This window comes from Rosa chinensis, chromosome 1 (assembly GCF_002994745.2).
Source record: "Rosa chinensis cultivar Old Blush chromosome 1, RchiOBHm-V2, whole genome shotgun sequence".
Classification (NCBI taxonomy): domain Eukaryota; kingdom Viridiplantae; phylum Streptophyta; class Magnoliopsida; order Rosales; family Rosaceae; genus Rosa; species Rosa chinensis.
In genome coordinates, this window is record NC_037088.1 from 46,005,252 (window position 1) to 46,018,394 (window position 13,143).

At 37.8% G+C, this 13,143-nt stretch overlaps 2 protein-coding genes across 4 annotated transcripts; one reads left to right on the forward strand and one right to left on the reverse strand.

The window, feature by feature from the left end:
• Positions 1-1,191: 1,191 nt before the first annotated feature.
• Positions 1,192-5,275, forward strand: LOC112180367 (probable methyltransferase PMT15). The gene is made up of 6 exons (XM_024318895.2): positions 1,192-2,104; positions 3,211-3,421; positions 3,535-3,832; positions 4,220-4,612; positions 4,719-4,796; positions 4,891-5,275. Exons 1-6 carry the CDS (start codon positions 1,448-1,450, stop codon positions 5,135-5,137), a joined length of 1,884 nt encoding a protein of 627 aa, XP_024174663.1. The 5' UTR covers positions 1,192-1,447; the 3' UTR covers positions 5,138-5,275.
• A 382-nt stretch (positions 5,276-5,657) lies between these two features.
• On the reverse strand, positions 5,658-10,874 carry LOC112180372 (plant UBX domain-containing protein 9). 3 transcript variants are annotated; one of them, XM_024318903.2, is made up of 11 exons: positions 10,692-10,873; positions 9,780-9,841; positions 9,222-9,648; positions 9,054-9,137; positions 8,887-8,967; positions 8,381-8,503; positions 8,137-8,286; positions 7,941-8,054; positions 6,979-7,122; positions 6,846-6,902; positions 5,660-6,026 (listed from the first exon to the last, which is right to left on the reverse strand). In XM_024318903.2, exons 1-11 carry the CDS (start codon positions 10,773-10,775, stop codon positions 5,919-5,921), a joined length of 1,434 nt encoding a protein of 477 aa, XP_024174671.1. In that variant the 5' UTR covers positions 10,776-10,873; the 3' UTR covers positions 5,660-5,918. The 3 variants fall into 3 exon arrangements, with proteins under 3 accessions (XP_024174684.1, XP_024174677.1, XP_024174671.1); XM_024318916.2 differs by lacking the exon at positions 8,137-8,286 and having other exon boundaries at positions 5,658-6,026; positions 10,692-10,874; XM_024318909.2 differs by lacking the exon at positions 6,846-6,902 and having other exon boundaries at positions 5,658-6,026; positions 10,692-10,874.
• Between the last annotated feature and the right edge of the window lie 2,269 nt (positions 10,875-13,143).

A 13,143-nucleotide genomic window follows, 5' to 3' on the forward strand; every position in this document is an offset into this window, starting at 1 on the left:
CTCCAAAATTAAAAATATTTTTGTGACTAATTATTCAAGGTAAACTCCTCACTAATGCTGAAAAGATGAAGAGAAGGCTCACAAGTGATAATTCTTGTCCTATATGTCATACTCATTATGAATCCTTATTGCACTTGCTAAGAGATAGCCCTAGAGTAAACAAAATTTGACAGGAGATCAACTGTTTTGACAGTATTAGAAGAGCTATGCAAATTGATTGGGCAAGATGGCTAGCTGCTAATGGTTATTGCACAATGAAGTGTTACGGCGGAATGAATTGGAATGTCTTATTTACCTTCACTTGTTGGTATATTTGGAAATGGAGGAATAAAAATATTTTTGAAGAAGGATTTCAATTCCCTATTAACCCAGTTAAGGTCATTATGGAAAGTGCCACGGATTAGTATCTTGCTCAGGAAAAGAAGAATACAAGGACCGACCAAACTACTGTGGCTTTGAAGTGGCTTAAACCTGGTAATGGATGGGTCAAATTGAATGTCGATGGTGCTAGAGCTAATTTAAATGGGAAAATAGGAGCTGGAGGGGTTCTTAGAGATCAGCATGGTAACTAGATACATGGATTTGCTGCTCATATTGGGCAAGGTCAGGTTTTGGAAGCCGAGACATGGGGCATGTTTCTGGGTTTACAAATGGCTGCTAATCTTGGGATGGACAAAGTGGTCATAGAATGTGATTATGAAGTGTTGGTTAGTCTGATGAATAATGGAGTTGATGATCTGCATCCTTTGAAGAGAGTTATCAACTTTTGTCTACATCAACAAAATAGCTTCTCCGAGTGTGCGATAAGCCACGTGTTTCGAGAAGTTAATACGGTTGCGGATGGCCTTTCAAGATGCAATCTATTTGTTGAGATCGGTGCTATCTACTTTGAGTAACCTCCTCCACAGGTTACTAACCTTGTGTTAGATGACTTGTGAAGTCCTTAGATATAGGAATGTTGCAACAGCCATTGGCTGATTGTGTTTTTTTGTTTCTTGTTTTCCCTTTGGGCCCTTTGGTCCCCATCTATCCAAAAAACAAAAAAATTCCATCAAATAATCCAAAAACGGTACATGGATGGCCCAAAACAATTGAACCCAATGCCAATGCCACGTATTGAATTTGACAGTCTCCCCGCATTCAATAAATTCAGATCCTTCTGCTATTCTCAAAAAAAAAAAAAAAACAAGGAGCCACCTTCTACTTTCCTTCAAACCAACCCACCCCCAACTCCGCGCGCGTGTCTCTCAGTCGCCTTCCCCCCTTGTCCCAAAAGCTGCACACGGAGACCCCGCACACAGTTGGCATATAAAATCATCCTTGAAAACCAAACTTCGTCATCAACAACCCTTCACCTTCTCTCTCTCTCTCTCTATATACACACACACACACACACACCTATACATACACAACTCTTGATCAAGAGACTTTTCTGTCTCTGTAAACCATGGCGAAGTTCTCGCTGAAGCCAAAGAGGACCAACCTCTACTTCCTGACTCTGGCCACAGTGCTCTGCACACTCTGCTACCTAATCGGCGTCTGGCAGCACTCCTCCTGGACCCCCTCCTCCACCGCCGCCACGGCCTCCATCACCTCCGCCGTCCCCTGCCCCCAGTTTTCCAAAAACATCACGACCCACCTCGACTTCGAGCCCCACCACCGGGCCGAGGACCTCTCCATCCCTCCCGCCACGGCGCGTGTCACCCACGTGCCGCCATGCGAGGCCAGCCTCTCCGAGTACACTCCCTGCGAGGACGCCAGCCGGTCCTTGAAGTTCGACCGGGACCGGCTAATTTACAGGGAGCGGCATTGCCCGGAGAAGCAGGAGCTCCTCAAGTGCCGGATTCCAGCGCCGCACGGCTACACCGTGCCGTTCCGGTGGCCGGAGAGCCGGTACGCGGTGTGGTACGCCAACGTTCCGCACAAGGAGTTGACTGTGGAGAAGAAAAACCAGAATTGGGTTCACTACCAGGGTGACCGGTTTCGATTCCCTGGGGGCGGGACCATGTTTCCTAACGGTGCGGACGCGTATATTGACGATATTGGCAAGTTGATTAATCTCAGAGACGGGTCTATTAGGACCGCCATTGATACCGGTTGTGGGGTAAGTATTACATTTTTCAATCTGATTCCCATTATTTTCAGGTAATTAAGTTTCATTATAATTATTTTTGTTCGAATGGTTTTTCTTTTTCTTAAAAAACAAAAAAAAATTGAGAATTTTGTCCTAATGGGGGTTTCTTCTCTGAAAGGAAAATGAGTTGGATCCCTTTCATTGTAATCAGAAAAAATTTACGTGAATTTATGATGAATTCGCATCTTTTTGAGTAATGAGCTAATATTTTCAAGCGGCAAAAATTGTAATACTGTATTTTTAGGTGAGTTGTGAAAAGAGTGATTTGGGTTGGAGGAGATTTGGTTTTATAGATTAATCTTGGTTTTTGTAAAAATGGAAAGTTACAGCTCATAAAAGGTGTGACCAAATCAGATTTGAGGTGTTTGAAATTGTTTTGTTTTATTTTATTTTATTTTAACACTGTTTGAAAATTGAAATTGTCTTTAATAGTGGCATGAAAGGGCCAGATTTGTTGACCAGCTATGGAAATAATTAATTAGGGGGTTATAAAAATTTAAATAAATTGTGTTTCCTTTTTGGTGTGAACTGTGAAGACAAAAAGGAGATTAGCAAAAATCTGGTCGGTAGATTCCTCATTAATTAGGAAAATAGGAAATGGTTTTTGAAAACTGTGTACTGATGCTATAATTAGGCAGTTATAATGATACAAATAGCAATTTAATTCAGATTAGAAACTCTTTAAGAGAACAGTAATGGGTTGGTGCAATACTATTTTTTAGCAAAAGTTCAAGGAAGAATTTGGTAGTAAAATCACTTTAGAAGAAGGGTTTGTTAAAAAAGTTGTATCCTTGACACTGAAGTAAAGTGGTTTTAATATGTTAGCATTGGCATATGGGAAAGTAATTCTTGCAATGCACTCTTTTCTAATTTTAATAATTAATATGATTTCATATCTGAATTCAGTTTTCAGATTTTAAATACTCATTTCAATCCTAATAGTTAGTTTACTTCGTATCTGAATTAAATTTTCAATGTTAAAAGTATTTATTGGTTGACTTACTCAGCTTGCTTTCTTAGCAAGTCACATTCTCATCATATAACTGGTTTTGATTTGTTTTTAAATTTTGATTCAGGTTGCAAGTTGGGGTGCTTACCTTTTGTCTAGGGACATTTTAACAGTGTCATTTGCACCAAGAGACACTCATGAAGCACAAGTTCAATTTGCTCTTGAAAGAGGAGTTCCTGCAGTGATTGGAGTAATGGCTTCAATTAGACTTCCCTATCCCTCGAGAGCTTTCGACATGGCTCACTGCTCTCGTTGTCTCATACCGTGGGGCCAATATGGTAACTAATCCCCTTCGAGTCTTCGACACTGTCATTAAGTCAAAATTACTGCTATCCCCCAACTCCGTTTTGTTGAACATTTTTCTTATGAAATTTGGATTATGGTTATGCAGATGGGCTGTACTTGATTGAAGTGGATCGTGTTTTACGACCCGGGGGGTATTGGATTCTGTCCGGCCCACCAATCAACTGGCAGAATCACTGGAAAGGTTGGCAAAGAACCGAGGCAGACCTCAAAGCTGAGCAGGACATGATTGAGAGAGTAGCAAAAAGCTTATGCTGGAAAAAATTGAAGCAGAAGGGTGACCTTGCCATTTGGCAAAAACCCACTAACCATATCCACTGTCAAGCCAATAGAAAGGTCTTGAAGAAACCATCCTTCTGCCAAGCTCAAAATCCAGACACAGCATGGTAATCATTTGCTTTTCAGTCCCCTACACATGCGTTTCTTTGTTTTTATTCTTTTGGGTTTCTATAGAATTTGTGGAGTGGTTTAGATCTTTGTTTTGAGCATTTGGAATCTCTAACTTTGTCATTGATACCAAAACCAATCAGATGAAAAAGGTAAAATGTCCAAGTCTTTTAGAACAATCCAAGTGTTTGTTAATTTGTCCAACTGTCTATACTATTCACACTGGTGTGTTAGTGAGTTGGTGCTTCTTTTTTGCACTTTACTCCAATGGTTGTTTAGTGGCAAGGAATAAGTTAAATGAGTAAATGATAGACTTGATTGGCGTCAAAATGAATCATTGGTTTTTAAGTTTCCCTTAACACAACGGCTCTTTTTTCCTTTGGTAGGTATACTAAACTTGAGGAGTGTTTGACTCCATTGCCCGGAGCGAACAACATAAAAGAAGTTGCAGGTGGGGAATTGGCTAAATGGCCAGCGAGGCTAACTACAGTTCCTCCAAGAATTAGTAGTGGAAGTTTGAAAGGAATTACAGCTGAGATGTTCAGAGAAAACACGGCGCTATGGAAACAGAGAGTTGCACATTATAAGACCTTGGACTATCAGTTGGCAGACCCTGGGAGGTATCGTAATTTGCTTGACATGAACTCTTACTTGGGGAGCTTTGCGGCTGCACTGGCTGATGACCCTGCATGGGTTATGAACATTGTCCCCGTTGAGGCTGAGGTGAACACCCTTGGAGCCATTTATGAACGTGGATTGATCGGAACTTATCAGAATTGGTATGCTCTATAACATACTTGGGTTTTAGGTTCATAATCAGAAACCTGTCAGTACTCTGGTGTTATATTACCTTGTTACTGAAGCTATCTGCTTTCTTTCTGTCAGGTGTGAGGCCATGTCTACTTACCCAAGAACCTATGACTTCATCCACTCGGATTCCGTTTTCACTCTGTACAAGGACAGGTTACTAATCAGTCTTACAACCCGGACATGTTTAACTGACTTGAGTTTGAAGTATATGAAAGTTAACTAACTTGACATAATTTTTGTGTTGCAGATGCGAAATGGAAGACATTCTTCTAGAAATGGATAGGATTTTAAGGCCACAAGGCAGTATAATTTTCAGGGATGATGTGGATTTGGTTCTGAAGGCCAAGGCGCTCTTAGATGCAATGCAATATGATGCCAGAATTGTAGACCATGAAAAGAGTCCTCATCATAGAGAAAAGATATTGTTGGCGGCTAAGCAGTACTGGACAGCACCAGCACCAAACCACAAAGGAGAAAGCAGTAAAGAATCATAGGGCTTCTCCGCTTCTTTATTTTGATTATTACATTTTTCTGTCCATAATTTGACTATCAAATGATTCTTTTCTGGCACCCATTAGTTAGGCCCCGTTTGGGATTGCTTCGCTTTAAAAAAAATCATTTTTTGTTTAAAATTTTAGATTTTATTGTATTTGGTAAATAAATAAAAAGCAGCTTTAATTGAAGTTATAGGTCACTAGCAGCATATTTTAGAAGCAGCCAAGAGGTTGCTTTTAGAAGCTATCGTGAATCAAAACACACTTTGCAGTTGTTTTACATACTGACAGCACTTTTGAAAATATTATTTACTAAACACGAAACTGTTTTAATTCACAAATCACAATTGATTATTCTCACAACACAGCAGCAGCAATTTTTTAAAAGTCACAATAATCTCAAACTAGCCCTTACTTGGGATTGAAATCGGCATACCAATGAAAAAGTAAAGGTTTTTGGAAAAGGATACTCTTATTGACCATCATTTCCTTTGATGATAATGACTGAAGTTGAAAGAAAATAAATATCAAAGAAAAGTTCACAAAAATGATAGGGTATACGCTACAAACTAGTTCAACCAAAAACCACAAGTTGCTTGAGACTAGAATATTAGACATTACTATACTATATTAAATTCTAATAAATCATATCATAAACTGTACTGCATGGAATTTTTAGGCTTCTTCAACATGACTTTAAACCTTATATACAAGAAAGAGCTTGGTATCAACCGTCTGATCTTATGGAAGCTGATCATGATACAGGAGGGAAACTAGGCTATTAAATCAGTTCCAAAAATAATGCTTCTTGCTTGTTGGTTAGGCCAAGTTCTCTCAATGTTAATAAGCTGTTATTGGCGGTGAAAGCATGCCGAGGATATGACCTCACCTGTTCATGGAAATCAAGCAGCATAATCAGAATATGAAAAAACAATGGGAAATTATTGCTATCACATAGACGAACAAAAACTACTTGACAAACTTCCGCAGGGTGTAATACTCCAGATTTAAATAATAGAAAGACCAAACTATTATAATGTTCATTGAAATTAAAAACACCTCTTGGATTTCATAGTCTAATTTGATTGTCCCATGGTAAAATGATAAAGGGACCACATTAGGGTCAGACGTCTCAATATAAAAGAAAATTATCCTGTTACTGAATATATTAATCCTATTGATTGCCTGCAGTTGGGCAATTGGATGACATTCGTGAAATAACAATTATTTCTTTAGAATTTTGGGGAGTTGGAAGGTTTATCCATTGAGTGCTAAAATCCAATTAGCATTTTGGATCATATGACATATATTATTTCTCAATCAGCATGCTCAAATCATGATTCAAACAATTTCAGCTGTTTAGAATGAGGTCAACTCCAACTAGCATAATTATTGTTTTACATCCTGAAATCTAAGCAAACAGCAACTCAATAGCATTCCCAAAGTTTAGTAGTTTACTAATGACAGCACTTTAATAAAAAGGAAAAATGGGAGCAAGGTTATCAAGATATGAGGCATGGATAGGAGCAGGAAAAAATATGTAATATATAATTATATATATATATATATATATATAACCCAATTAAGAGCAAAGTGACATTTCATTCACTTCATTAATGTCCAATGCAAAAATCAATTAAAAGAATTCTATTTTTACTTCTTTAATAATAAAAGGAAATGAAAATCAGATCAGAAGAAGAACATTTACCACTCTGTAAGTTCCAGGCTCCACCACTCTACCAACATCTATGAAGTCAAAAAGAAGCTAAAAAGGAACAGAAGTTTAGTGAATTTTGGAGACAGAAATGTATATAAGCCTCTAAACAATTTGAACGTCATACCTGAAGCTTGTCAGATTTGCGAAAGCGACGGCTAAGGCGGCTGCCATTTGGCATCCGAACAAGAAGAGTAACAGCATTCTCATCATCTGGTGCTGGTTCACAAGGAAGTGAAGCACTTTTTGCATCTAGCCTTCTCTCAAATTCCTGTTATCTTATCTCGTGAGACAATAGATCATAGACCAAAAAAATAAAACATCTGGCAAGTGAAAATTAAAATGGTAAATCACTCCATCATAATGGCACAGCCTATATATATTTAACTATTACCTACAATCTGGAAATCATATCTTCGCTACATGATAGAGGAAAACTACCAATAACCAAACATCCAATAAAACTTCACGTATTGGTTGACCGAAGTAATACCAGCACTCAAGAGATCATATTAAGCAGTCGAGTTACAGCTTCGTATCTGCAGATGCAGACAGCATTTTAACTAAGTTATCATAGACAGTGTGGTCAACTAAATCCAAATGACCTCGGATCTTTCATACATTTGACATATCCAAAATCTCCACTGACATCAATAATTCCACCACCAGTTCTAAACTAGATGGAGCTTACGAGCATTAACATTCATTTTTATTTTTTGGTTGTGAGTTCTTAGCATCTGACACAAATAAACCACATTTGTAATTGCCATTGGGATAAACATGAATCCCTATAATTACATATGTTTTATAAGACAAATTATTCTCACTTGTATTGTATATTAGCATTACATTCAAAAGCTTCCTGAGCCACATAAGGACATCAAGGACACACGACAGAATCAAGAATGCAACTGTTTCCCTGTATCCTCGCAATATTTAAGATTTTGGCCTTCTTATCTACCAAAATGTAAAAAACGAACTTAAGCAATTTACCAAATTTCAGTAATGTGAATCCAAAATCAATTGTAAATAGATTGTTACTCTGAAAACAATATGGTAAAATACTGAATATAATCAGCAGTACACTACCATTGGCTCAATTCTTTTGTTGACATCTCCCTTCAACTGACAAGTTGCAGCTTCATGGACAGCATTCATTTCTTTCTCTTTATCAGCTAAGAGGGATGCAAGATACTCATCATCCTGCAAGTAAATATTTAACAATCAAGTGCTGGACAATACAGTCACAAACTCATAATGGTGATTGCAAGCAGGAGATTAGAACCTGTTGTTCTCTGAGCAATTGCCTTGCTGATAGAGAGGATGAGGAAGAGCCATGTATAGGCTGGTTATTAGGAGTGTATGGAAATTTACCAAAAAGTGCAGTCTCAAGCATAATTGCTTCGTCAAGCTCTTTTGGAGATAAGCTTCCCAACTACAAGTATATATGTGATAAATTTGACTAGTCTAGCAGTCAACTTTCTTTTACGTGGGCTAAATAAATAAAAAAGTAAGAACAGAGATTATACCTCATCACTGTGAGTTGCCAGTTTTCCCTGCTGAAGATGACTACCACCATCACGCTTAGACTCTTCACTAACTAATTGCTGCTCTACAACTTCAGCTCCATTTTGCTGTGATGACCTTCCTTGCTAGAATCCACAAATATTTTTCATTAGCAAGGGGAGTCTCAATAGATTGTTTCACTAAAGTTTCATAATGTACTTCGTTTGATAGATGCATAAGAAGAATTTAGGCCTGACATGCTTTTTAAGACAGATAGATAAGTAAGAAAAGCTAAAACAGTTACATGCAGCCTAAAATATTACTTGAGACAATGTCTGCCAAAAATTAGAGAACGTTTCTTCTTATTTGTATAACATGAAACCTAAACCCTCCATTCTGCAGTGCATACAACCTGAAATGAAACTGTTTGAATGAAATTCTGATATATTTATTATTACAAATATCTTTTCTACTATTTCTAATATTTGTATATGAAACTGAGCAACTCTACCATAAATAGAAGGTATACCTTCCATGTACTATAAACTCCTGGATCTTGATTCCTGTTGTTCAGCTGCATCTCACGTATTGCTTTCTCTTGTTCTGCTGTCTGAACTCACTTCAAATTACAAAAAATCAAGGACCTCAAAATAAGGAAGCACCCACCTCCCAGAAAAAGAAAGACAGATTAAGAACCTTCAAGGACAACGAAACTGCACGATCAAAATCTGAATTTTCTTCAGGAATTTTCTCAACCGGAAGCCCATTACCAGGAGATACCTGAATGAACAAATCTAATAAGAGTCATAGCTTTAGAAAAAACAGAAGATATAGGCCAAGACAATTAGATTGGCAGGAGCATACATTGGGAGTACTGTTTTGCACATTCGGAGAACCCATTTCAGCTTCTCGTTTTGAAGCTTCAATAGCAGCTTGAATCATTTCTTCCTCCACATCATTGCCATATCTTGAGGCGTCCAAGTCAGTTCTTGCCACATCCGGAATTGTAGGCCTCTGTCCTGAGAGATAAGGCTGCTCATTCCCGGCATTGAAACCTACAGGAACCCCAGTTACCTCTCCTGGGTGTGAAGGTGATGGTGCCCGACCAGTTAATGCAGAACCAATCCGATTGTAGAGATCTCTACTGTAACTACGGTCAAGTAGTAATGAAGGCTTGAAACTCCTGGCAACAGAGAGAAGTGGCAGAAGTCCTTGTTGTGGTGCTACTTGATTCTGATTACTCATTTGAGGGAAATTGTACTGTGGGGGAGCAGTAGACGAAGGACTTGTACTGAACCAAAAAAGAACAAAGGTAAAACAAGTATTAAAGAGAAAAGACACAGACGCAGAATGTTACTAAAATTACTGCTAAAAGTTGAGCAAGAAAATAAAAAGGAATGAGATGAAGTGAAAATGTGATACCTGTGTACATCTCCTTCCCTAAAATGTGCATTCACGGCTTCATTGAGATCGCCTCCATGTTCCTGTTGACAAGCAAAAGCATACCAGAACAACTCAGAAACTTAGTAACAAAGAAGTTGCGTATAGAGGAAAGTACAATTCAATGTACACAGTGTAGAACATCAGGGTTTCATTCACAGTACATATACATCCTGATTTTCATTCAAGGAATCCAAATGAACTAGTCTACCTCATCAGCTTAGCTCCCAACCTTACAACCAAGTCACACCAGAAGCCTTGGTGATATGACTTAATCTAACCCAATGGTAAAGTCTAATAGACAAAAATCAAAACATGCCACTGATTTCTGCTACCGAGGAATGAATCTTAGGCAGGGTTCATTAGCTCAAAGCACAAAGATTAGAGTGACTATATGTAACCTTGTTTAACTTGGACCCTCTAAAATGAGGAAAGTAGGAAAGAATCATAAATTCATTGTGTGCATACTTCTGCATTCCCTTCCAATCTTCTACATGATGAAATCAAATTCCATTTAAGTTCAACCTCTAAAGTTGCCCAAACAAATTCTTAATACAGCCGACATATATTTTAACTTCTTCTTCAGAAACTAAAAACTCTAGTAAAATATATGATCCACAGATCCTGCATACAATTTAAGCATGATTTCCTACATTCTAAAAAGTAAAAGATATCACATTTCATCCAACTTTACCTAAAAAAAAAAAATTAGAAAATAGAATGGAACAAGAAACCACAGATTCTCGTGATTTTGAAATGGGATCGATAGTATTTCAAGTAAGGGAGTAAAAGCTTGCAGACCCAATTTGAGAAGTTACTGAAAGTTTACTAGAAATGATGATACCAAAAAAAAAAAACTAGAGATCGAAGCAAGCAGGTGAGAGAAAACAGAACCTCGAGCTTTAGCAGCGCGAGTGAGTGAGACGCGCCGGTGAGGCTGACGTAGGTCTGGATCATGTCCTCAGTTGGCCTCGGCATCGCTATTCAGGTTTCGATTTCAGAGGAAAGATTGCACCTTTGGGTTCTTCTTCTTCTTTCTTTCTTTCTTTTGTGGGTGTGAGATTGCTGGAATCCTATGCTACAAAACAACGGCTTGCGCGCCTTTTTCTTCAGAGGACACGTGTAAAGCAGAGCAATCAGTGGTGGGCACGTGACATGGCGCCGAATTGTTGGAAAAAAAGAAACATGACTGATATGGATAGGAGTGGATTTAGTAGTGCCGGAATGTTCATCTTAACTTTGCTGCAAAATATTCAATTTACGGCCTTGATTTTGGGGAAAGGTCGATTCCTAGTCTTTTCTTTTGGTTGAAGGTATGACATTAGAGTCTCACATTTCATCCCATTGTCTTGATCGACTTTCGGTTTGATTGCATTGTTGTTATAATTATGATTGTTCCGACTGTTGTGATATATATTAATTTTGATACATCCTATTGATTTTGAAGACAGAAAATACTTTTGATCTTTCGCCTATAAGAGGTTTTGGACAGCAAATTTTGATTTTGGTTAGTGAGTCGAAAAGTCAATTGTTTAGAGTGCATTCCGACTCTTTTAAAGATGGGTTATGATTTGACACTACGGGTTTACTTCACATTTTCTCTCTCTCATATCGTGCAATTGCTTGATGGGTAGTTTGTGACTGCAGGTTGCACATATATACAAGACTGACTTGTGAATGCCTGCAAGTCCGATGTCTGTAAAATTGTCCGAGGGAACTAATGTAGGGAAAGTAAATGATGGAAAATCTTTGAAACTTTGCGTCCTCTCTAGGTACTTGTGAGGAATTTCCTTTAGTAATGATGAAAACCCCAAGATCTAGTTTCCACGAGCCATTAAGGTAAACAATTAGTATGTGCGATCATTTGCAAAGTATATTAAGCAAAATCAACGTTTTCCAACTTTTAAATGTAAAAATTAAGTACGACGTTTAAGTTTACAGCTCGTTTCATGCTCACTTTTTATATATGATTTCATGCATGTTAAAACGTGTCTGTCTAGTTAATGTTGGTTGAATCACTACATTACGTACATTGATCATGTTCACTCCTAGATCGAAGAATTGAATGGAGATCGGTGTATATGTGCAAAATAGTTTGTGCGAACTAGTTATACATGGTTGTGGATGGGATCATATGGGTCTTGACTTCCTTCCGTTCTCTCTGATTATATTGACTTCAAGCCAGTAGTCTGACATCGACCCCTTGTAATTGTCAATCCCTTCTGAATTTTTTTTTCAGCTCATATTTAATGGAAGGGAAAGAGTAACTATAACTTTACTGTAATGGAATCTCAGGTTCAACATATTACTTTAAATATCAAGTATCCATGACACAAAGCAAATCCACCAGAATTCGAAGGTCTCTTCTGATTAAGTTTTTGATATTTCTGGTGGTAACATATACATATTACGGTGCAGGGACCAACTCAGTAAAAAATTGTTTCAAATTTAGAAGACAACCAGAAGAGAGCTTTCTTCGATTCTAAGAGGGACTAACTCTACAGCAGGAAGTTGCGGAGTTACATTTTTTGAGCTTTTCATCAAGTCCGTTATGAGTCCACAGCTAGAGTAGTCACTACACCAAAAAACGGTCTTTTACTGCCCACAATGTGTGCCGTAAAAGGGTATTTACGGCGCACAAAAGCAGGCTGTAAATGCCGGAGCAGTAAAAGACGTACCACAATTACGGCACACTAAAATGCGCCGTTAAAGTGCATCCAAGAACGCAGTCAAAGTGATATCGGAAATGTCACTCATGTTATTTACGGCACATGTTGCACGCCGTAAAAGACTTTCTATTTAAGGCGTATAATGTGTGCCGTAAAAGAGTGATTGAGTTCCTATTTAAGGCGCAGCTTGCATGCCGTAAATAAGGTTTTTTTTAATTAAAAAAAAAATTTATATTTTTACCAATTTCACATTTGTATCACCATATCCATATGACAAATTAGATGTAAGAGAAACATTTCAATCAGATTATCGTTATAAGTAATTTCATTTACAAAATGACAATTAAAAATGTACAAGTAGCATTAGCAGTTGTCATTACATCAATCAATCAAACTCTAACTGTACAAGTTCAATTCACATATCAGTTTCACAGTTTCACTTCAGCAAACAGATCAAGGACTACCACCACCGCAGGAACATAATGTAAAAGTGTCTGGAAAGAAGTGTGTTCCATTGTTAATGACAACAGATAAATAAAAGGGAACAATATTTCAAAAAAAAAAAATTGTAAATATAACCTTCATTTGTGCAATGGATCATGTGAAAATGACCATCCCTGCAGAATTAGTCATTAGCATACCAAAACATAGTAAAGTCCAGTGACTTTCCAGCAACA